Here is a 22,919-nt window from a genome sequence, read left to right as displayed (position 1 = left end):
TTAGGTTTTTGGGTTAATTTTAAGGTTAGGGGTGTGTATGTGCGTGTGTGCGTGCGCGACCACTACAGCTGTTTACCCTGCAAATAGCCCAAACTAGGGCACAGGGACTGGCACTGGTTCAAGTCATATTAGGCTTTGTCAGCTTGGGTCAGAATTGCGCTATGCTAACATTGCAATCTGCTGTATCTCTTTGCTTAAATCAACCAAGGCCAAACCTACAATCTACTTTCATTGTGCTAACATTGCAAATCTGCTCAGAAAGGAGAATGAGGAAATCAACCTCCACAGAAAGATTGTATATATTGCTGATTTATATTTTATTTAACCAGTGACGTCACATTGTGATTGAAATACATGTTTCAAGTGTGCCCTGGGTGGGACCTTGCGAAATATACACAAATTTAATATTTTATCATTCCTTATGATACAGTGCGTCAGTATGACTGCCTGGTATTTTGTAATGAGGGACTTAACCTACATTACTGGTCAGTGCCAGAGACATTGTCAGGAGGCTCTTACCAGTAAATTACCACGGTAGAAGGAGGAAGCTGGTGTGGAAGGAAGAAGGAAGGGAGGGGTGGTGACAGGCACAGAGCTACATTATGATAGAGGGAGGAGTTGTTTAGCTTAGTCTCTGTGTGGGCCAGTCAACCAGCCAGCCAATCAGTCATGTTTTATTGCTTTACGTTTCCTGACTGTCGCCAGAAGAGAATAGACTTGAATACAGAGAGGAAGCAGACACAGAGAGCGAGACAGAGACACGCTAACATATTTGAGAGAAGTTTTGGGAACTTTCACACAAGTTTTGGAACATTTATATTGTATGTGTGGCATTGCCTTTGCAATAATGGGACTATGGTGCTCTGAGACGAATAAGAAAACGTTTGGGATGCTTACAAGTTGGAAACAGGTGTGCACAACTTGTTTTGCTAGAGTGAGTATCTACTCTCTTGAATAAGGGAAATGGCTTTATTAAAAACATTTTTTTATATATGAATGTAGGGACTTAGTCAGATTGTATGGGTTTGGGTCATACACTTGCTCTGGCATTGTAATTTATTTACAAAAAACTTTCACTTCCCTTTAACCTTTTACTGCAGTGGGCTAAATCAGGGTCACACAGAGTGATTCTTGGTAGTCTTAAACAAATCTACTTTGAAATAAAAGTATACACCTCCCACACATGGTTATGGGCTTAAAAAAAAGAAGACACCTGTACCAAGTCAGATATAGAGTAAAAATGTATTACATTTTGAGTTTGCATCCCAATATTACACTTTATATACATCACAGAAGACTGAAATATAACAAAACTGTTTGACATAGAAACACTGGATTTTCGTCAGGAAAGGGCTTTGTGTTGGTCTTTTAAATTCCATTAAAAGTACAGTAGTTGCCTGTTATCTTGGATTTTAATATGCATGGATAATATTGTGATAAATAGCATAATAACTAATCATAATGCTATTAATTACCTCACAGTGGTTTAGTATTACGCTACGTCCAGGAATTTAGTTTCTGCATTTCCGATTTTGTGTCTATTCTAGAGATTAGGGTCATTCAGACAATGGTTGAGTTGTTCAGACCAGGGCCAGGAGGAACATAATCTGATATTTTGTTTCAGACTTGTTCACCAGTTGATGATAATAATACAGTGTAATAATTTATAGGATTTTTATATAGCGCTTTTACATGTGCTCAGAACGCTTTAGCCTACAATGTAAGGGGAACCTCACCTCATCCACTATCAATGTGTATTCATGCACACAATATAATGTATGGTTTGTGGGTCGGATAGCGTTTATCTGAATACAGAATACAGTTACATTATGCAACAAGGAGCCTGTTGAAAGCTGCCTTTGACATATTTCATAGTCTGCATTGGCGCTCATCTTATCACTACCTACTTTGAATATGTTCATTTCAACATTATGAACACTTGACACTTTAAAACGTAACACTTCAATACTCAGAACTCATTCACCACACAAATGTACACTCGCTTTCGGAAGCGACAAACAACAACCGGTTGTCACAAGTGTGTGTTCCCCCAGTCTGACAACTGTGTGAGTAACGGCGCGCGTTGAGTAATGTGTCCTACCGAACACACTCATGTTTTTGTCATCCTGCATTAATGCATTGTTTACAGATGTTGTATGACTACCATATGGTGCTGGCGTATGCTAGCCTACTGAAAGTTGGTCTGACTATCATATGGCGCTGACATAGCTCGGTATGACTAGCGGGGAAAACACAGAAGACATAGTCCATGACTCATATGGGTCAATTCACAGAGGTCACGATACAGTACCTTGATGCCTTCTGTAAAAATATATTACAAATAAACTTGAATGGAATATCCGCATCGGATTAGGACATTTCCAATTCGGGAAGTTTTATGGGGTTTCTTTGGATTTATAGACTGTCTCTGGCAGTTGGGTTTGTAGAGTTGAGTGCAGCCAAAGCTTTGAAAGACGGACGGCTTCTTACTTGCAGTCAACGGGAAATAACAGACAGATCTGCCATATGACGGCCGTTCACTGCTAGAGAAGGTGCGATTTAATGGTTCACTGAAAAAGCACCTGTTTGACAAAAGTTTTTGCTAAAAACGACAAACAAATCCAAGAGATTCTGTAAATTAGTTGCAGGATATTTGATTGGATATTTCTCAGATTACCATATTACAACGCATACACTTTTCATATCTGGATCAAGATAAAAATGACAAGTAAATTACAGTATGGCAAATATACAGTGGCTTGCGAAAGTATTCACCCCCCTTGGCATTTTTCCTATTTTGTTGCCTTACAACCTGGAATTAAAATTGATTTTTGGGGGGTTTGTATCATTTGATTTACACAACATGCCTACCACTTTGAAGATGCAAAATATTTTTTCTTGTGAAACAAACAAGAAATAAGAGAACAAAACAGAAAACTTGAGCGTGCATAACTATTCACCCCCCCAAAGTCAATACTTTGTAGAGTCACCTTTTGTAGTAATTATATCTGCAAGTCTCTTGGGGTATGTCTCTATAAGCTTGGCACATCTAGCCACTGGGACTTTTGCCCATTCTTCAAGGCGAAACTGCTCCAGCTCCTTCAAGTTGGATGGGTTCCGCTGGTGTACAGCAATCTTTAAGTCATACCACAGATTCTCAATTGGATTGAGGTCTGGGCTTTGACTAGGCCATTCCAAGACATTTAAATGTTTCCCCTTAAACCACTCAAGTGTTGCTTTAGCAGTATGCTTAGGGTCATTGTCCTGCTGGAAGGTGAACCTCCGTCCCAGTCTCAAATCTCTGGAAGACTGAAACAGGTTTCCCTCAAGAATTTCCCTGTATTTAGCGCCATCCATCATTCCTTCAATAATTACCAGTTTCCCAGTCCCCGCCAATGAAAAACATCCCCACAGCATGATGCTGCCACCTCCATGCTTCACTGTGGGGATGGTGTTCTCGGGGTGATGAGAGGTGTTGGATTTGCGCCAGACATAGCGTTTTCCTTGATGGCCAAAAAGCTAAATTTTAGTCTCATCTGACCAGAGTACCTTCTTCCATATGTTTGGGGAGTCTCCCACATGCCTTTTGGCGAACACCAAACGTATTTGCTTATTTGTTTCTTTAAGCAATGGCTTTTTTTCTGGCCACTCTTCCGTAAAGCCCAGCTCTGTGGAGTGTACGGCATAAAGTGGTCCTATGGACAGAGACTCCAATATTCACTGTGGAGCTTTGCAGCTCCTTCAGGGTTATCTTTGGTCTCTTTGTTGTCTCTCTGATTAATGTCCTCCTTGCCTGGTCCATGAGTTTTGGTGGCCCTCTCTTGGCAGGTTTGTTGTGGTGCCATATTTTTCAATTTTTTAATAATGGATTTAATGGTGCTCCGTGGGATGTTCAAAGTTTCTGATATTTTCTTATAACCCAACCCTGATCTGTACTTCTCTACAACTTTGTCCCTGACCTGTTTGGAGAGCTCCTTGGTCTTCATGGTGCCGCTTGCTTGGTGGTGCCCCTTGCAGACTCTGGGGCCTTTCAGAACAGGTGTATATATACTGAGATCATGTGACATATCATGTGACACTTAGATTGCACACAGGTGGACTTTATTTAAATAATTATGTGACTTCTGAAGGTAATTGTTTGCACCAGATCTTATTAAGGGGCTTCATAGCAAAGGGGGTGAATACATATGCACGCACCACTTTTCCGTTATTTATTTTTTAGAATTTCTTTGAAACAAGTGATTTTTTTCATTTCACTTCACCAATTTGGACTATTTTGTGTATGTCCATTACGTGAAATCCAAATAAAAATCAATTTATATTACAGGTTGTAATGCAACAAAATAGGAAAAACGACAAGGGGCATGAATACTTATGCAAGGCACTGTAGATGATTAGGCTACCTTTGATTTCTTGCATCACTTTTCAAGAGTGGGCAGTGTATGTGTGAGTTATGTTAATGATTTCTGCAAAATGAAATGAAAATCATGTCAAATATAAAACAAGTAAAATATTAATTTAGTGAAAAAGGAAAAGCAAGCCCATTGAAATTAAGTAGTGCCATTGAAATAAACTTCAAATACTGCCCCATTGAGATAAGACACACATAGGAAGCATCATTGAGATAAGACACACAGAGGCAGCATCATTGAGATAAGACACACAGAGGCAGCATCATTGAGATAAGACACATATGTACACAGACATAACCATTGAGATTGATGCAGTGGCCAGAGTCAGGACGATGCACAGCTGCCTCCCTTCACTCAGCTGAATAATGCGCTGCAGTGTGTGTGTGTGTGTGCATGTGTGCGCGTTTGATGTGTTTGGAGGGGAGACCTCCGTGAGAGCGCCTATGCAGTGCACGTGACTCTGTTGCCATGGCGTGATCTACATGTTGATGTCTGCAGTGGTGTGAGTTGATGTGCGTGTTGCTGGCGGGGAGAGAGGGAGAGAGAGAGGGGGCTAAGAGAGAGAGAAAGGGGAGAGAGAGAGGGAGAGACATCTGGCATTGGCGGGAGACTAATCTGAGAGAGAGAAAGAGAGAGAGAGAGAGAGAGAGAGGAGAGAGGCATCCTCCCCAACCAGCCAGTTCTAGCCAGTCATCGGGGATCCCTCGCCACCGCTGGAACCCCCCTCCCCCTCTTTCTTCCCTCCTTCAAGCCTCTCTGCCTCTCCTTTTAGTCTCACATCGGATGGATGGATATAGCACTGGAATCCCCTCCGCAACCCGCTCCCATTGGCTACCTCTGGGATGGATAGAGAAACGATAGCGATGCAATAGGACTGGGATATCCTCTTTGAGAACCATTTGTCTTCCATTGGCTGTATAGAGATAGATAGAGATATCATGGTTAAAGGGAGGCACCTACAGTACCTAAGAGATACAGTTACTACCTACGTAGCTACAAGCTTCCTACCTACTGGACCTACCTATATACTGCTGTTCAGGGGAATACCGTCTACTGCTAAAGGAAATACAGTCGCTATCAAACTAGCTACTGTGATTGGGGAAGATATCACAGGGAGATTCCAGAAATGAGGAAAAGCGCTCTGCGGTGGTCTAGGTGCTCGTCTTGGAGGGGGTTTTCGTTGATCTGTCATCTGTGACTCCGTGAAGGACCACCAAAGAGGCTTAAAGACCAAGATACGAAGAGGGAGATAGAAGAGAGGGCTGTTGGTTGTTGAGTAAGGAGAGCCTTGGTTGGTTTTTCCTATTCAGACAGGGCTTCTGCAGAGGACAGCCAGAGGTGACTGCCATAGAACAGCCAAAGGATATACAGCTACAGTACAGCAACATGCCTGAAGCCAACACCATGCTCTGTGTCTCCTGGGGGTACATCAAGGTGTGTTGGGGACTCGGGGTAAATGTGTGTTCGTGGGGAGGGGGGGGGGTCGTTCATATGTGTATACTTGTAGCACATTCTAGTATTTATTTGCGTATTGCATCAGATTGATTGGCCACTACAGCCCACAGCCCATGATCTCAACTGAATCAATCTCACAACATAGTTGTTGTGCATTAGTTTCTAAACAGAATAAGATGTGTGTGCGGGTAAATGTTTGGTTGAAAAGCTACTGCAGAAGTTTGGTTGATTCTGGCCCTATGCTGTACATATTTATCCAGAAATACAGAAATCTTTGATTTGTTTTCTAAATATCTCAAAACAGGACTCTCAAATATCCTATACTGTATAAAGATATGCAAACTCCTTATATGGTATCAAACAAACAAGCCTATTCCCTTGGGCTCCAATACTCCACATTAGTGGTGGGCGGGTCAGCTGTTTGTTCACCTGCACCCGCCCGCAATTGCTAATAACCCATCCGCAATCGCCAGACTATGTGATAAAGTGAAAAACTCTTTTTTGACAGGGGTTGCAGGATTTTCTTTTGCCTAATTTAGATATGTTTCTGCTTATAATTGCCAACATTTTGGTAAGCTATTTGTTAGTCAACGTGTCTATAATTAGATACATGCAGCTTCTCATCTGTCATTATATGTTGCCCTTGAAGACTAAATATACCCTTGCTCATCAGAATAATGTCATAAATGAATGCTTCAATCTAGTTGACGTAGGTAAAGTTTTCTCTGTCATCTCTGCTTCTTTCGCAGAGCAAAGACGTTTAGGGACCGGGGAGAAAATGCAATAGGCCTGTAAGGAAAGAGAAAGCTGTGAAAACGACCCAACATGTTTCTAATAAGATTTCAGTTCGGCTTGTTTGCATATTTTATGTAGTTTTAGTTCGGCTTGGATGCATATTTTATGTGGTTGAAGTACTATCAGCTTTTATGATGCTGATAAAGGTAGCACCTCTGCAGACGGTCCCTAGGTGCGCATTCACATTCTCTCAAGATGCTGAAAGAAATAAATAATATTTATTTTGTTCCCGAGTCAAAATGTACATTTGGTGTATCAAATTTACTGCAAGAAATGCTTCATTTTGCAGGAATTAATATTAAGACTATGTGAGAAGTTATAGTCCTACAATCAGTGTCCAGATTTCAGTTTCCATTTAACCCATCTGAACAGTAAGCTACAGTTATTCCCTTTACGTGCCATAGGCCTATTTGAAATCCCTTTCTTGTGAATGTCGAATTTGTATAGCGCCTCACAATCAACACACATAACATCTGGCACTGCTATCATCCTCTTTTACCACTTCACCAAATCTTTCCCAAACAATACTTTTCTGGCCCTCCCTTCTCTTTATTTTCAACTCTCCATTCCGCAGCTTTTTTCTTAGTGAATTAAACTCCGACATTGTCCTTTTTGCCTAAGTGGATAGACGTGAACTTTTTCTGCCTGTTTCCAAAAGTGTTTGGCGTGTAGGCTATGTAGTGCGTGTAAAGTTAGGCCCTAAAGCTTAGGTTTACGCGCTAATGCCAGATAGCCTACAAATTATGAGAAAAAACCCTCAATGTAGCCTATAGATATAAATTGCACAAGAATTATACATTTATCGATTTTTTTCATGTGTTGTTTCAACCCGACCGCCACCCTAAACCAACCTGCACCGCTGGGGAATGTGGTTTATGAGTCAACCCACTCATCACTACTTCACGTCAACAGAAACTCCCTGGAAACAAGTTATGCCACTACCCCAGGGCAGCTATTTCCTGTTGGTCTCCATGCAGTATATCTAATAAGGTGTTGTGTAGTTTTGTATTTCCCCAGTTTGATATCTTGCTTGTCTACATGCATTATATCTACAGTTAATATGGTGTTCCGTCATTTTCTGTTACTCCAGTTCAATGTCTTGTTGGTCTCCATGCAGTGTATCTAACACAGTGTATCTAACACAGTGTATCTAACACAGTATATCTAACACAGTGTATCTAACACAGTGTTGTGTCATTTTCCGTTACTCCAATTCAAAACAAAACCGTTTATATGCTTCCCACTGCTAATTGGCAACAGGAAATGGCTGACCTGAGGTAAACTATTTTATCCAAAGCTACTTAGTACGTTCTACGTATGGGTGGTCCATGGGAATCAAACCCATGCTCTACCAACTGAGCTAAAGAGTCTATCTAATGATGATCTAACATGGTGTTGTTTCATTTTGTGTCTCCCCAGTTCAAGAGGATGTTGAACCGGGAGCTGACCCACCTGTCAGAGATGAGTCGCTCCGGCAACCAGGTGTCAGAGTTCATCTCCAACACCTTCCTTGGTAAGTCAAGTCACACGCGCCTGCACGCAAACACACACACACACACACACACACACACACACACACACACACACAAATACAGACACACACAAACACACACGCTCTTGAAACAAAATAACTCATCTCATTTATTATCTCTAGCTGTGTTAATGGACAATACCTATGCCTCCTTTGGCTGAATGGTGATGTTTTAGGTATTATTGGCTTTTACACAAAGAGAAACAAATCATAATAATATAATAATCATAAATGATTAAGCAGGAGGAGAAAAGAGGTTGAGGGACAGAGAGAAAGAGATGCTGTGGAGTGGGGTATCAATGTGGAGATGCACTAGTTTCAAACCAGTCTGATCTGGTCTGCTGGAGTGCTCCCTCTGTCTCACTGCAGAGCGAGGGAGGAAGGGAGGAGAAATTCTACTCTTCCCTGGGACGCCGTCCCTCTGTCGTTCTGCAGAGCGAGGGGGAGAGGGAGAGAACGTGAAAGAGAACGAAAGAGAGTGTGTTTGTTACGTGTCTGTGGTGTTGCCTCATCTCTAAAAACCCAGTGACACATTCCATGGCTCCTTGCCAATTAGCCAGCGCTAGCTGACTGCACAGCACAGAGAAAACTACTACTCTGAGAAAACTGCGCAGTGCACCGACTCGTAAACAAGCCTCCATCTTTCTCTTCACGGATGAAAAAGCAGATGGAGAGAAAGAGAGGGAGATGGTAGGAGGGAGGAAGTCAGGAAGAGAAGGAGGGACATTGATAAGCTATAAAGATACGTTGATGATAAGATGTGAAGAGATATTAAGGTAGATAGAATAAAGCGAAGAGGGAGGAAGAGAGAGAGAATGGATAGTGATTTAAGGCAGAATTGTTTTGTGTTCTGCATTGCGGCTAGTACCTGTCAGGTCAAGGCAAATCATCTTCCTACGCCTCATAGAGAATAGAACTGAGGCAGTGTGTGAAGCATTGTGTGAAAAACACACACACGGTTAGCCGCAGAATCACACACACGGTCAGCTGCACACACCGCGTGACGCTAACATGTAGCGCCTCAAGAGAGGTCGCTTCAGCGCCACCAGAACAAGCCATCCTCCAAACACTTCTCCTTAATACAACAAAGCAGCAGCCAACATTTCTATGCGTTGTTATGGTTTGGCAACAAGCTTTTATTTATCCCCAAATGCTATTAATCTCTCCACTGAGAATTGACGCCTCATTGAATATTATGGAATTTCTCTAATTCTATGAATATATCACAGAAGTTACACCATTGTTTTTCATTAGCATGTGTTTGCTATTTATTTGTTTTTAACATGTTATTTCTATGGCATTATGTTTTCCCTATACATTGAATATTGAAATAGTTTATTATGCTGAATGTCAGTTGGCTCTTTGCTAGTGAATTTTAACTGAAGGAGACGGAAGAGAACAAGAGAAGGGCTAGATTGTTTGAAAGAGTAAAAGAATGACTGTCAGTAGATGAGGAAGACTGAATGGTCTAGTCAGAGAACCAGTACAGACCAGTTACTCATATACACTACTGACTGAATGATTGTCCACTCAAGTCAATGTAACCTCTTCTCCCAATGCGGTGCAATTACCATTTTACCATGTCAATTCATGTTATGTACTGTAAAAGAAAACTGAGGAGTGTCAAATTGCTTTGTGATTGAAATTACCACAAAGGTTGTTTGTGAGTCTGTCTTTCCGACTCAGTGTTTTCATTCCATGGTGCAGTAGTTGAACCCCTTTTCTTCTCCCTCCACGCCTCCATCCCTCCATCCCTCCTTCCATCCATCCCTCTCACCCTCCAGACAAGCAGAATGAGTTGGAGTTGCCGTGCCCTATGGCCAAGACCAGGGAGAGGAAGAAGAGGCCCCACCCCCAGACCCAGCAGGGGGGTCAGACTCAACGTCAAGGGACGATGACCCAGATCAGTGGGGTCAGGAAGGTCAGCCAAACCCCCGGGCTCCAAGGCTGCAGCGTCAGCCGCTTCGGGGTCAAGACAGACCAGGAGGACTTGCTGTCTAAGGTACTTGGGAAGTCTGTACTTTACACTGGAGGGGTATACTATATAAAGCAGTGTCACTGAGTTAGCCAGCTAACATTGATAAAAAAAAAATAATAATAATAATAAAAATGTTTAGCTAAATATGTTTTTGGTTGTTGAGTGAACTAGAGACCATGCCCATTTCAAGCTTATCTTTCAAAAAAGACAGGGCGGCAGGTAGCTTAGCGGTTAAGAGTGTTGGGCCAGTAACCGAAAGGTCGCTGGTTTGAATCCCAGAGCTGACTAGGTGAGAAATCTGTCTGTGCCCTTGAGCAAGGCACTTAACCCTAGTAGTTCTGGATAAGAGCATCTGCTAAATGACTAAAATATAAATGTAAGAAAGACAAACCAATAAAGTAGGCTAATGATGAGGTATCACCTAGTGACAAACACATTTTTATGATGAGCTTATTTGTTTTTATCAATGTGACAAACTGGTAACTGACAACATATTAAGTAGATGTCCCCAAACCTAAGGTGCACATATTCTGCTCAAGGTTAGGACACCAATGGAATCATAGAACAAACGGCACTTTTTGATTCTTGAATTGAAATTCCAATACAAATATCTGGATATTTAATTTGTCTTCCTGATTATAATTCATTGTGACTGCACCTTCCGGCCATCTCTCTGCAAGAACGTACCCTGACAATTTCTCTCTCTTTCTCAGGACCTTGAGGACATCAACAAGTGGGGTCTGAACATCTTCAGGGTGGCCGAGCACTCCCACAACCACCCGCTCACATGCACCATGTACACCATCTTCCAGGTCAGTGCTCTTCCTCCTCTTCCTCCTCTTCCTCCTCCTCCTTTTCTTCCTTTTTTGTTCCTGTCAGAATGCTGTGTTTTCTCTGACTGAGGTGCCTTGCAGACACACACACAGGGGGGGGAGTCACCAGCACACAGACTACAGTACTGTACATCAGCACTCTATGTTCTCAATAATGTGTCCTCATCTTCTGGGTCAGTAGCTGAATGATCAGTTATGCTACTGTAGAAGGAACTAGTCTAGGAACTAATCTAGTCATATGGATAGGTGGACATTAACACACAGTGCCAATGAATTACTTAGCCAGCCAAGTCAAGCAATTCATTTTCCTTAGCAGTTTTTGTATTGTAATTGCCTTTTGTTTGACGAAGCCATTGGAATTTAAACAGACAAACTCAAAGTAAAACCAAAGTCAAAGTCATTTTAAGTTGAAGTAAATTGAAAGGATCATCAGAGAGTGGTTATGGGTTGTTGTGTTACATACAGTATGGTATATTATATGGGTTACATTTCTCCTTTAGTTAATGAATGGTGGTGTGTTGTCTTGTGTTTGTGTGTGCCCTGTGCATGACCAAGACCTGATGAAGACGTTATGGGTTACATTATTTCCATTAAGCTAACAGTGCTGTGTCTGTTTGTGTGTCCCATGCAGGAGCGAGACCTGATGAAGACGTTCAAGATCCCTGCGGACACATTCGTGACCTTCTTGTTGACCCTGGAAGCGCACTACCACTCAGATGTAGAATACCACAACAGCCTCCACGCTGCAGACGTGGCCCAGTCCACACACATCCTGCTTGCCACACCCGCTCTGGACGTAAGTGATCTGACCCAACTCTACTTAATATCATCCACTTATAATTAATAACTAATAATATTATCCACTTTTTCTTCTTGATTTGTGTTGAATATTCTGAGGAGTGACTAACAACACTATCTCACATAGCAAACCTCTAAGTCAGGGCTCTCCAACCCTGTTCCTGGAGAGCTACCCTCCTGTAGGTAAACTGCAGGTGTGCTAGATTAGGGTTGGAGCGAAAATCTACAGGACGGTAGCTCTCCAGGAACAGGGTTGGAGAGCCCTGCCCCAAGTAATAATAAATAATGTATACCAGCAAGTGTTATCAGTAAACACACATGTACAATGTCACACCACTCCACCTAAATATGTCACTGCCACTCCACCTAGTTATGTCAGACGATAATGAGTTATTACCAGATTCATGTGTGTTACTCTATCTTGTCAAGCATGATTTTTAATGCAGTGAAACCTTCACTCTCAATGTTGAAAACTCATCAAATCTTTTCCTTTTCCATCCCCCCCCCCCCCCCCCCCCCGTCCTGTCCAATCACAGGCCGTCTTCACAGATCTGGAGATCTTGGCGGCCATCTTTGCGGCAGCCATCCATGACGTGGACCACCCTGGGGTCTCCAACCAGTTCCTCATCAACACCAGTGAGTACTTTCTCCATCAAAATCTAACAACAGCGCCCAATTCATAATCTCTGCTACTTTGGTACGACCTTATCTTAGCATTTATAATTTCTTGACATATTTGAAGATACAAGTGAAATATTCAAGTTTCAAATGCATCGTCACAAAAACCACATAAGTAAATGTTTTAGAAAAGACATAAGTTCACAACATAGATACTAATAAACTGGTAAGTAGCCTTGTCCGAGTCAGAACGGCCCATAGGGTAGGAGCCTATCTCTGGTTTCTGTAGTATGATGCCTGGAGACAGGACACCAGTCTATCGCAGGTAGTCATGGTGGGTTGGCTATATTTGATCCAGGGAAAGCACCCATTATTGTTTCCCTATTTCTTCTAATCAGTCCGTCTCTCTGTCTCTGTCACTCTCTGTCTGTCCAGACTCAGAGCTGGCCCTGATGTATAACGATGAGTCAGTCCTGGAGAACCACCACCTAGCCGTGGGCTTCAAGCTGCTGCAGGAGGACAACTGTGACATCTTCCAGAACCTGACCAAGAAACAACGCCAGTCCCTCAGGAGGATGGTCATAGACATGGTGAGAGAATGTCCCGGTTCTGACCAAAGATTTTTGATTCTGATGTCCCATTCGTATGAGTCTCTTGACCGAGTGTCGGTCCGTTGGTCCGTCCGACGGTCCATCTTTCTATCTCTGGCTCAATTCTCAATTCCATTTTTTAAATGTAGGTTTCTTGGCATCATAGATCACAAATCATACATTACTGAAGCATAAACATGTATAAATCACTAACAACAATCTGTCTCTCTCGCTCTCTCTCTCTCCCTCCAGGTACTGGCCACTGACATGTCCAAACACATGAGCCTACTGGCTGACCTGAAGACCATGGTGGAGACCAAGAAGGTGACCAGCTCTGGAGTGCTGCTGCTGGACAACTACACAGACAAAATACAGGTAGGAGCTCACACTCACATGTATAAGAACGCATGCGCAAACACACACACACGCGCGCGCACACACACAGGTGGACATACAGGCATGTAGGCTCACACAATCCTCTCTCCGTCCCCTCTCTTCCAGGTGATGCGTAACATGGTTCATTGTGCAGACCTGAGCAATCCGACCAAGTCCCTAGACCTGTACCGCCAGTGGACCGACCGCATCATGAACGAGTTCTCCCACCAGGGAGACCGGGAGAGGGAGAGAGGCATGGAGATCAGCCCCATGTGTGATAAGCATACGGCTTCAGTGGAGAAGAGCCAGGTAGGTTACTAATACATGTACACATATACAGGTATGAACGCAGACACTCATACGTACAGTACACACACTGCTCGCATACACACGTGTATACACATCTTACACGTGCACATACTGTTTGCACACACACACACACACACACTCTCTCAACCCGCTCTACTGCTATTAATACAGTATTCATACCCACTATTCTATCTTTAAATCTCACACCCTCCTCTCTCTTCTCCCTCTCTCCAGGTGGGCTTTATCGACTACATCGTCCACCCTCTGTGGGAGACGTGGGCCGACCTGGTGCACCCTGACGCCCAGGACATCCTGGACACCCTGGAGGACAACAGGAACTGGTACCAGAGCATGATCCCCCAGAGCCCTTCTCCTCCCTTCTACACTGGCGACGGAGAGGGGGATGGAGAGGGAGGAGAAGGAGGTCACAAGTTCCAGTTTGAGCTGACGCTAGATGACAGACAGGATGAGGATGGACAGATAGGAAGGGAGGAGGGCGAGCGAGGGACAGAAGGGGGACGGTCGCCAATGTACCAGGGTGGAGTAGAGATGGAGATACGTGGGGCTTCCCCCACATAACAAGCCTTGACCCTTGATCTTTATAAAAGCACCAGTTTTAGGCTGTGTTTGGTGTATTGTTTTATTGCAGTGGAGGAATCCTGCAATCTGGCTCTTTGGAGCTGCTCTGCTTGTGCGCGAGGGCCTGACTGACTTATGGCCCCTGCAGAAGAGGGTGGGGGACCCCAACACTTGGTTTGGGAACCCTCAGAAAGAAGATTATGAAGAGTTGAAGAGAGTGATGCCTTGAAGGAGTCCTGTTGAACTGCTGTGTGGCAGAAGTACCGTATTTTGGTCCTTAGCCAGATACTACAATCTTTGCTCTGACAAAGAAGATTAAGCTAATTTACACTAAGAGACTATGGTGTTCAATTGGGACAAGATGAGAGACACTTGCACTTCAGAACGATTGTTGTTCTCCGTGACTATTTTCGGGTATATGTTTTGTTTTGTAACGGGATTGGATGGGATGTTGCCGGGTAGCGTTCAAAGTTAAAACTAGTGGTCCACAGGTATTTGTAACGCAGAAGGTTTACCCATTTGTACCCATTTGTAACAGGTGTCTAAAGACTTTTCTATGACAGGGTCTTTTGTATGTAATTTTATAATTTATTGAACAGTTTTAAGTCGATATTGTAAAATGTTTGTTTTCTACACACAATGAATCTATTTGTCTCTCGAACAAGAGGAGAATACACACAGTCTTCCTTATGTCTTATCAGCAATAGTGTATTCACAATGGTGTTTTGTGGACTTTCCAAAATCGTCGGACTTCCCAGCACAAGTTGCACTTTTTGCAAGGGTAGAGCGCTAGAACAGTATTTATAGAGTCAGGTTATTCTTTCAACACCCAACTCATAAGACTATACGCTCAATGTTATATGTTACATGTTATCTCACAAATGTCAAGTCAATATTAACAAATGGCACATAAGTTCCATATTCACAGCAATGCTGTTGCAAACCTGTTAGTTATGATTTTACATATTTTCCTACCATAAAGCAATTATCTCCATCATTCAGATTTTCCCAGTGGGAAAAACCAATGAAAGTCAATGTAAACTGTCCAAACCAATAAGCTCCAAAGATCACCTGATAAAAGCGCTTTAACAGCAAGAATGAACTCAGTCCAACAGACGTGTGGTGCCACATCTGATTAGCACTTAATCAATAATCTTCAAATTTTTTGCAAAAATATCTAGAATATCTTCCAAGAATGGAAGTCCAGTAAATGTGATCTCCTAATCTAATTCATGCACAGAATTAAAGACAATTAAGGCCAATCAAATTAACGATTGAGTGGTTTCTTTCTAGCCTCGTGACTGTCAACCAATGTCAAAAAACAAACCTCCATACAACAATATTTGACATAAGCTGATGTTATTATTTTGGTTGCCAGGTCTTCCTTGAGCTGACCACAGCCAACAACACACCTCTCGAGGTTTGGCAGAAATCTCAGCGCAACAAACACAATGAAACTAAACCAAAAGCAAATACCATATTTTTAAATGTTGATTCAATGTTCATTTAATGTCACCTAAAAGGTGTAGGAAGTGGAGATACTGAAGTGAAATGTTTAAAAAACAATTCATGATTTCTGTCCAGCACTTTGACGAGCTGGATAGCTCAGCATCTAGTTGCTCTTCTGTCAACAATACATCTAAATGGTACTGCGATGGAAGCTGCAACTCACAGCTTCTAGAGTGTGGGGAGATCAGCATAACATCAACTTCCCTCCTTGACTGCGTGTGCATGTGTGTGTTTGTGTATGACGATAACTTAGCTACACAATCTCCTCGTCATTGCACCTAGTCCTATGTCGATCCATGAACTGTTTGAAACAGTGTATTTATGACTTTGATCTGAAAATAGAATCATATTCACAAAAAGTATGTTTGGTATCATTTATATGCACTACGATTACCTGTCAAAACAAGTGAAATATTTGTTATAATGTATAATACTCAAGTTTTTGCAGATTTCCTTGTTACTTGGCAGAAAACTGAGGTGCTTAGCAAAAACGTAATTCCTCGGTTTCTGTTGTTTTCCTGTTGTTATCTGGAGCCATATGAAGGCTGCGTTGTTCCTATATTATGTACGGTGACGGGTCAATATACAGCTAGCTATATGTTTATTGAAATATTGTACCGATATTTCCCATGTGTTTCTCAGAAGTCTCACACAATGCATGGTAAGGTATTGTATGTTGTGTTCAACAAATCTTTTTTATGAAATTATTAAAATGAGCATGAATTTACTCTATGCATTGTTTCATGTCTTACCTTTCTGTGATTGTAGTGTCATATAGGATGTCAGTCCACTTTAGTTTTAAAGGAACAACATACAGTAAATTCAAATTAAGTATACTGTGGTAAAAGCCTCTAGTCCAGCCTTTTTCAAACCTCTCCTCTGGGACCCCCAGACGTTTCACAATTGTGTTGTAGCCCTGAACTAGCACACCTGATTGAAGTAGTCAAGGGCTTGAAGATTAGTTGACGAGTTGAATCAGGTGTGATAGTTCTGGAAGAGTTCAAATACATAGAACGTCTGGGGGTCCCCGAGGAGAAGGCTGCTCTAGTCTACTCAAAAGCCTCTGGTTGCATTCCAATACTATCACAATGTATTTTTCCTTCCTCCCATCCTTGACGTAATCACTGATCTGACATGATTTGATGGGTGAAAGCAACATAGGCCAATAGAAAACTTCCTTTCACCTACTATGAAATCATTTGGTGGCAGCAGTGGGCTACAGACCTGCAATCATTTGGTGGCAGTGCTAGGATCCATCTAGGCCTGCAGGGGACCCTGTGTCATCCTATCTGGACAGGACGTGACATCGCAATGGCTGCAGGAGGGCATTTGATGAGATTCACCAGCTATTTCATGACCTTGGGCAGTCTGTGGATGTCCAGGAGGAATGGCTGGAATGAGAGGCCCAGTGGCAGGAGAAAAGTAACAATTAGGGGTCAATTATTTTTCTGTTCATTGAGAAGTCTTTGAATTCAGTCATTGAATGCCAATTATTGAATTGGAAATTCAGATTACTTTCTGAATTGACTGGCTTTTATTTGAATTGACCCCAACCTTGAGCACTACGCCTCACCAGTGGTGTGATTATCTCATGGAAGTTAGCAAGGAAGGATACATTTCTGACAGGGCTTCTCTCTCTCCACTGTGATGTTGTTGACTTTGCTGTAACAGACTGCTGCTGGACACAGGGGCAGGAATGTAAACAGGTGTCACGCCCTGACCTTTAAATGCCTGTTGTTTCTCGTTGGTTTGGTCAGGGTGTGAATTTCTATGTGTATATCTATGTGGTGTATTTCTATGTTGGCCGGGTGTGGTTCCCAATCAGAGACAGCTGTCAATCGTTGTCTCTGATTGGGGATCATACTTAGGTAGCCATTTTGCCTACCTATGTTGTGGGATCTTGACTCTTGTTTGACTTGTTTGTGTGTAGCCATAGTGAGCTTCACGTTACGTTGCTTTTGTTGTTTTGTTGTGTGTGAACTTAGTGAATAGACATGTATGCATTACACGCTGCACCTTGGTCCAATCCTGTACTCAACGTACGTGACAGAAGATCCCACCACCAACGGACTTAGCAGCGTGGCCAGGAAAAGCAAAAAGCCTGGACATGGGAGGAGATACTGGAAGGAAAAGGATCATGGACGTGGGAAGAGATCCAGGATGGTATGGATCGCCTTCCTTGGGAGCAAACAGAGGCAGCGAGGGAGAAAAGACGGTGACTCCAAAATGCGAAACAACGAAGGAGACCCGAGAGGCAACCCCAAGAATAAAAATGGGGGGGGGGGGGGGCACATGGGGTGGTCGACGAAGCAGCAGGAGGCCGTGAAAGGGCTGACTGTGGAGGAGGAGGCCGCTATTGTAGAGGTCCTCCAAGACCTGCGGATCAGCAGTATGAGAGAGGAGGCCACCACATTACTGGGGCTGTTAGAGAAGAGGGATCAGGAGCTCTCACTTCAGAAGGAGGCGCTGCAGGAGGCCCAAACCAGTGGTGCGTGTCGCCAGCCCGGTAAGCCCCGTACCTGCTCCTCGCACCAAACCATTGGTGCGTGTCGCCAGTCCGGCACGGCCCGTGCCTGCTCCTCGCACCAAACCATTGGTGCGTGTCGCCAGTCCGGCACGGCCCGTGCCTGCTCCTCGCACCAAACCAGTGGTGCGTGTCTCCAGTCCGGCACAGCCCGTGCCTGCTCCTCGCACCAGACCAGTAGTGCGTGTTCCAAGCCCGGTGCGGCCTGTGCCTGCTCCTTGCACCAGACCAGTGGTGCGTGTCCCCAGCCTGGTACGGCTTGTGCCAGAGCAGTCCGCTCCACCGGTGTCTAGTCCAGCTCCGGTCAGCTGCTCCACTCCAGTGCCAGAGCAGTCCGCTCCACATGTGCCCAGTCCAGCTCCGGTCAGCTGCTCCACTCCAGTGCCAGAGTAGTCCGCTCCACATGTGCCCAGTCCAGCTCCGGTCAGCTGCTCCACTCCAGTGCCAGAGCAGACTGCTCCACCGGTGCCCAGTCCAGCTCTGGTCAGCTGCTCCAGTCCAGCGCCAGAGCAGTCCGCTCCACCGGGGTCCAGTTCAGCTCCGGTCAGCGGCTCCACTCCAGTGCCAGAGCAGTCCGCTCTACCGGTACCTAGTCCAGCCCCGGTCAGCTGCTCCAGTCCAGAGCCAGAGCAGTCCGCTCCACCGGGGTCAAGTTCAGCTCCGGTCAGCGGCTCTACTCCAGAACCAGACGTCAACCCCTCTCCAGGGTCGGGGCCTCCCACACCAGGGTCCAGACAGGTCTTGGTGCATTGCGGGGGGATTGCCGGTCCAGGCCCAGACGTCGGCCCCTCTCCAGGGTCCAGACAGGGCTTGGTGCATCATGGGAGGACTGAGAGGGGAAGCATCGCGCCGAGGTCCAGACCGGACCAGGGGTGCAACGCGGAGGCAGTAAGGGAGAGGACGTCACGCCTGGAGCCGGAGCCGGCACCGAGGCTAGATGCCCAACCGGACCCTCCCCTGTTAAGTTAGGTTTTGCGGCCGGAGTCCGCACCTTTGGGGGGGGGGGGGCACTGTCACGCCCTGACCTTTAAATGCCTGTTGTTTCTCGTTGGTTTGGTCAGGGTGTGAATTTCTATGTGTATATCTATGTGGTGTATTTCTATGTTGGCCGGGTGTGGTTCCCAATCAGAGGCAGCTGTCGATCGTTGTCTATGATTGGGGATCATACTTAGGTAGCCATTTTGCCTACCTATGTTGTGGGATCTTGACTCTTGTTTGGCTTGTTTGTGTGTAGCTATAGTGAGCTTCACGTTACGTTGCTTTTGTTGTTTGGTCGTGTGTGAACAAACATGTATGCATTCCACGCTGCACCTTGGTTCAATCCTGCACCCAACGTACGTGACAACAGGAAATGCAGAGATAGCGATGCTATACGCTAGGCCCTGTGCTAACCACTCTCCCATGGCCTACAGACCCAGTGTCACAGCCCAGTGAGGTAGAGATAGGGATCAGGCATACGTGGGAAAGAACTCAAGGGCATACACCGAACAGTTCACCATTGTCATGTTGCCACTATCACTTCTATAATCAATACCGTAGTAGGACCAACTTCCTCTACTGTTCCTGTGAATTCTTGCCTTTTTATTCAGTCATAATTTTATGTATACCCTGCTTGCCACTATCACTTATTTTTTTACATTTTAGTCTTTTAGCAGACGCTCTTATCCAGAGCAACTTACAGTTAGAGCTAGAAGGGGGAGGGGGGGGTTCAAGTGGAAGTGCTGGTGATTATTTTGTTATTTTTGTAATTTTTTTACAATAACTATTTCTATGTACTGTAGCCATAGTTCCAACTCCTCTATTCAACTACAATTGTGAAATCAATGAACAATATTACAGGTACTGTAGTAGTAATATCTAAGTAGAAAAGGTATATTCAGTCTAGTCTGATTTCTCTATCTCAGCAGGATGTATGAGCTGCATCTTAAGACGATAGGAGGAAACCCGAACCCTTTTCCTCTTTCCTGCAGAGTAAGAGAAACCTGACTGTTTACTGTACACATGGTCACAAAGGGCCAGCTTTTTCCATGGCGGTCTGTTGCCGGGGTCCGCGTTGCCTTGACGACAGGAGGCAAAGTTTGTTTTAAAAATCCCGACAGAGGTATTGTGGTGTGTGGGTGACTGACGTCAATGGGGCTGGGGATGGGCCGCCCAACCCCAGTAGCCAGCAAGCCAGCATCCGCGGTAGGAGCATGTGGTGGTGGAGGCCCTTACATGCACGTGGATCCAGGCCCCCAGACGCCTCTGTGTGTGTGTCTGTGCATTTGCGCATGTTTGTCTGCACGTGTATGTACTTTCCTCCTCTTTACTCTCAGATCCTAGGACAAAGAACAAGATGCCTCCATCCCAAAATCATCAGAGCTATCAGCTATCAGAGATGACAACACTGCAACCATAGAATATTTGCATGTCTGTACTGAATGTATCTGTGCATATGGAAGAAAGATAAAATATCCATGAAAATCACAGCACTTCCTCTAAGAGCTACAGTGCCTTCAGAAAGTATTCTTACCCCTTCACGTATTCCACATTTTGTTGTGTTATAGCCTGAATTCAAAATGTATTAAATTGACTACACACAATATTCCATAATGAAAAAGTGAAAACATGTTTTAGTCATTTTTGCAAATGTATTGAAATTCAGAAATATCTCATTTACTGTACATTTTTTTACATTTTTAGTCATTTAGCAGACGCTCTTATCCAGAGCGACTTACAGGAGCAATTAGGGTTAAGTGCCTTGCTCAAGGGCACATCGACAGATTTTTCACCTAGTCGGACCGGGGATTAGAACCAGCGACCTTTCGGTTACTGGCACAACGCTCTTAACCACTAAGCTACCTGCCATACAGTACCAGTCAAAAGCATTTATTTGGGCTGCAATGTCTGAGGGTGGTAACTCTAATGAACTTATCCTCTGCAGCAGAGGTAATTCTGGGTCTTCCTTTCCTGTGGCGATCCTCATGAGAGCCAGTTTCATCATAGCGCTTGATGGTTTTTATGACTGCACTTGAAGAAACTGACTGACCTTCATGTCTTAAAGTACTGATGGACTGTCGTTTCTCTTTGATTATTTGAGCTGTTCTTGCAATAATATGGACTTGGTCTTTTACCAAATAGGACTATCTTCTGAAACAAGATTGAACCAGGTTTTCATCTAGGATTTTGCCTGTGCTTAGCTCTATTCCGTTTCTTTTTATCAAAAAAAAATCCCTAGTCCTTGCCAATGACAAACATACCCATAACATGATGCAAGACAAGCATACCCATAACATGAGGCAGCCACTACCATGCTTGAAGATATAAAGAGTGGTACTCAGTGATGTGTTGTGTTGGATTTGCACCAAACGTAACGCTTTGTATTCAGGACATAAAGTTAATTTCTTTGACACATGTTTTGCAGTTTTACTTTAGGCCTTATTTGCAAACAGGATGCATGTTATGGAATATTTGTATTCTATACAGGCTTCCTTCTTTTCACTCTGTCATTTATGTTAGTATTGTGGAGTAACTACAATGTTGTTGATCCATCCTCAGTTTTCTCCTTTCACAGCCATTAAACTCCATTTAAAAGTCACCATTGGCCTCATGGACTCTGAGTTAGGAAAGACGCCTGTATCTTTGTAGTGACTAGGTGTATTGATACACCATCCAAAGTTTAATGAATAACTTCACCATGCTCAAAGGGATATTCAATGTCTGCTATTTATTTTCTATTTACCCATCTAACAATTTGTGGGGCATTGGAAAACCTTCCTGGTCTTTGTGGTTGAATCTGTGTTTGAAATTCTTGCCTGAGGGACCTTTCAGGTAATTAATTGTATGTGCGGGGTACAGAGATGAGGTAGTCATTAAAAAATCATGTTAAATACTATTATTGCACACAGAGTCCAAGCAACTTATTATGTGACTTGTTAAGCAAATATTTTATCCTGAATGTATTTAGGCTTGCCATAACAAAGGGGTTGAATACTTATTGACTACAGACATTTCAGCTTTTCATTTTTTATTAATTTGTACACATTTCTAAAAACATAGTTCCACTTTGACATTATGGGGTATTGTGTGTAGGCCAGTGACACAAAATGTAATCCATTTAAAATTCAGGCTGTAATGGAACAAATGTGGAGAAAGTCAAGGGGTGTGAATACTTTCTGAAGGCACTGTACATACAATCAACAAAATTCAAGCCATGTGTTGTTGCACCAGACAAAAATGCTTAATTGAATGGCTTCAAAGAATAATCTGTTTGATGCCCATACTAAAAAACATATAGCTGCAATATAAACATTCTATCCATCCATCAGTGGCTCAAAGCCAGGCGAGATGTAGCTAATAGCAGCCTTTTGTGCAATGGCAGTGTGCAGTGTGCACTACTAGATAGTAGATTGTGTCATTTCAGTACACTCATTCTCTAAGGTTATGGGAACCAGTTTGACATTTGTGGTTTCCTAAGGGCTTCCTGTCCTCAATCGACAGAGAGTCAGGATATAGAAGAGAACATCCCTATGGGGATGGAACAATACACATGCTTGTGTGCAAACACACAGACTCATGCGTGTCTGTGCACACCACACATGCACACACACCACACTGTCATTCTCGGTTAGTGA

At 43.6% G+C, this 22,919-nt stretch overlaps 1 protein-coding gene across 4 annotated transcripts; it reads left to right on the top strand.

Moving 5' to 3' along the window:
* The first annotated feature begins 653 nt into the window (after positions 1–653).
* Positions 654–16,516, top strand: LOC311098795 (3',5'-cyclic-AMP phosphodiesterase 4B-like). 4 transcript variants are annotated; one of them, XM_084139365.1, is made up of 10 exons: positions 654–910; positions 8,082–8,175; positions 9,978–10,195; positions 10,885–10,983; positions 11,636–11,800; positions 12,339–12,438; positions 12,856–13,010; positions 13,263–13,385; positions 13,512–13,694; positions 13,929–16,516. In XM_084139365.1, exons 1-10 carry the CDS (start codon positions 824–826, stop codon positions 14,271–14,273), a joined length of 1,569 nt encoding a protein of 522 aa, XP_083995491.1. In that variant the 5' UTR covers positions 654–823; the 3' UTR covers positions 14,274–16,516. The 4 variants fall into 4 exon arrangements, with proteins under 4 accessions (XP_083995491.1, XP_083995490.1, XP_083995492.1 ...); XM_084139364.1 differs by having other exon boundaries at positions 654–934; XM_084139366.1 differs by lacking the exon at positions 654–910 and adding an exon at positions 5,099–5,846.
* Positions 16,517–22,919: the final 6,403 nt, after the last annotated feature.

Source organism: Coregonus lavaretus (assembly GCF_964263955.1).
Source record: "Coregonus lavaretus genome assembly, chromosome: 23".
NCBI classification, from domain to species: domain Eukaryota; kingdom Metazoa; phylum Chordata; class Actinopteri; order Salmoniformes; family Salmonidae; genus Coregonus; species Coregonus lavaretus.
The sequence above is the reverse complement of the archived record's forward strand: the minus strand, read 5'-3'. Positions and strand labels throughout refer to the sequence as shown.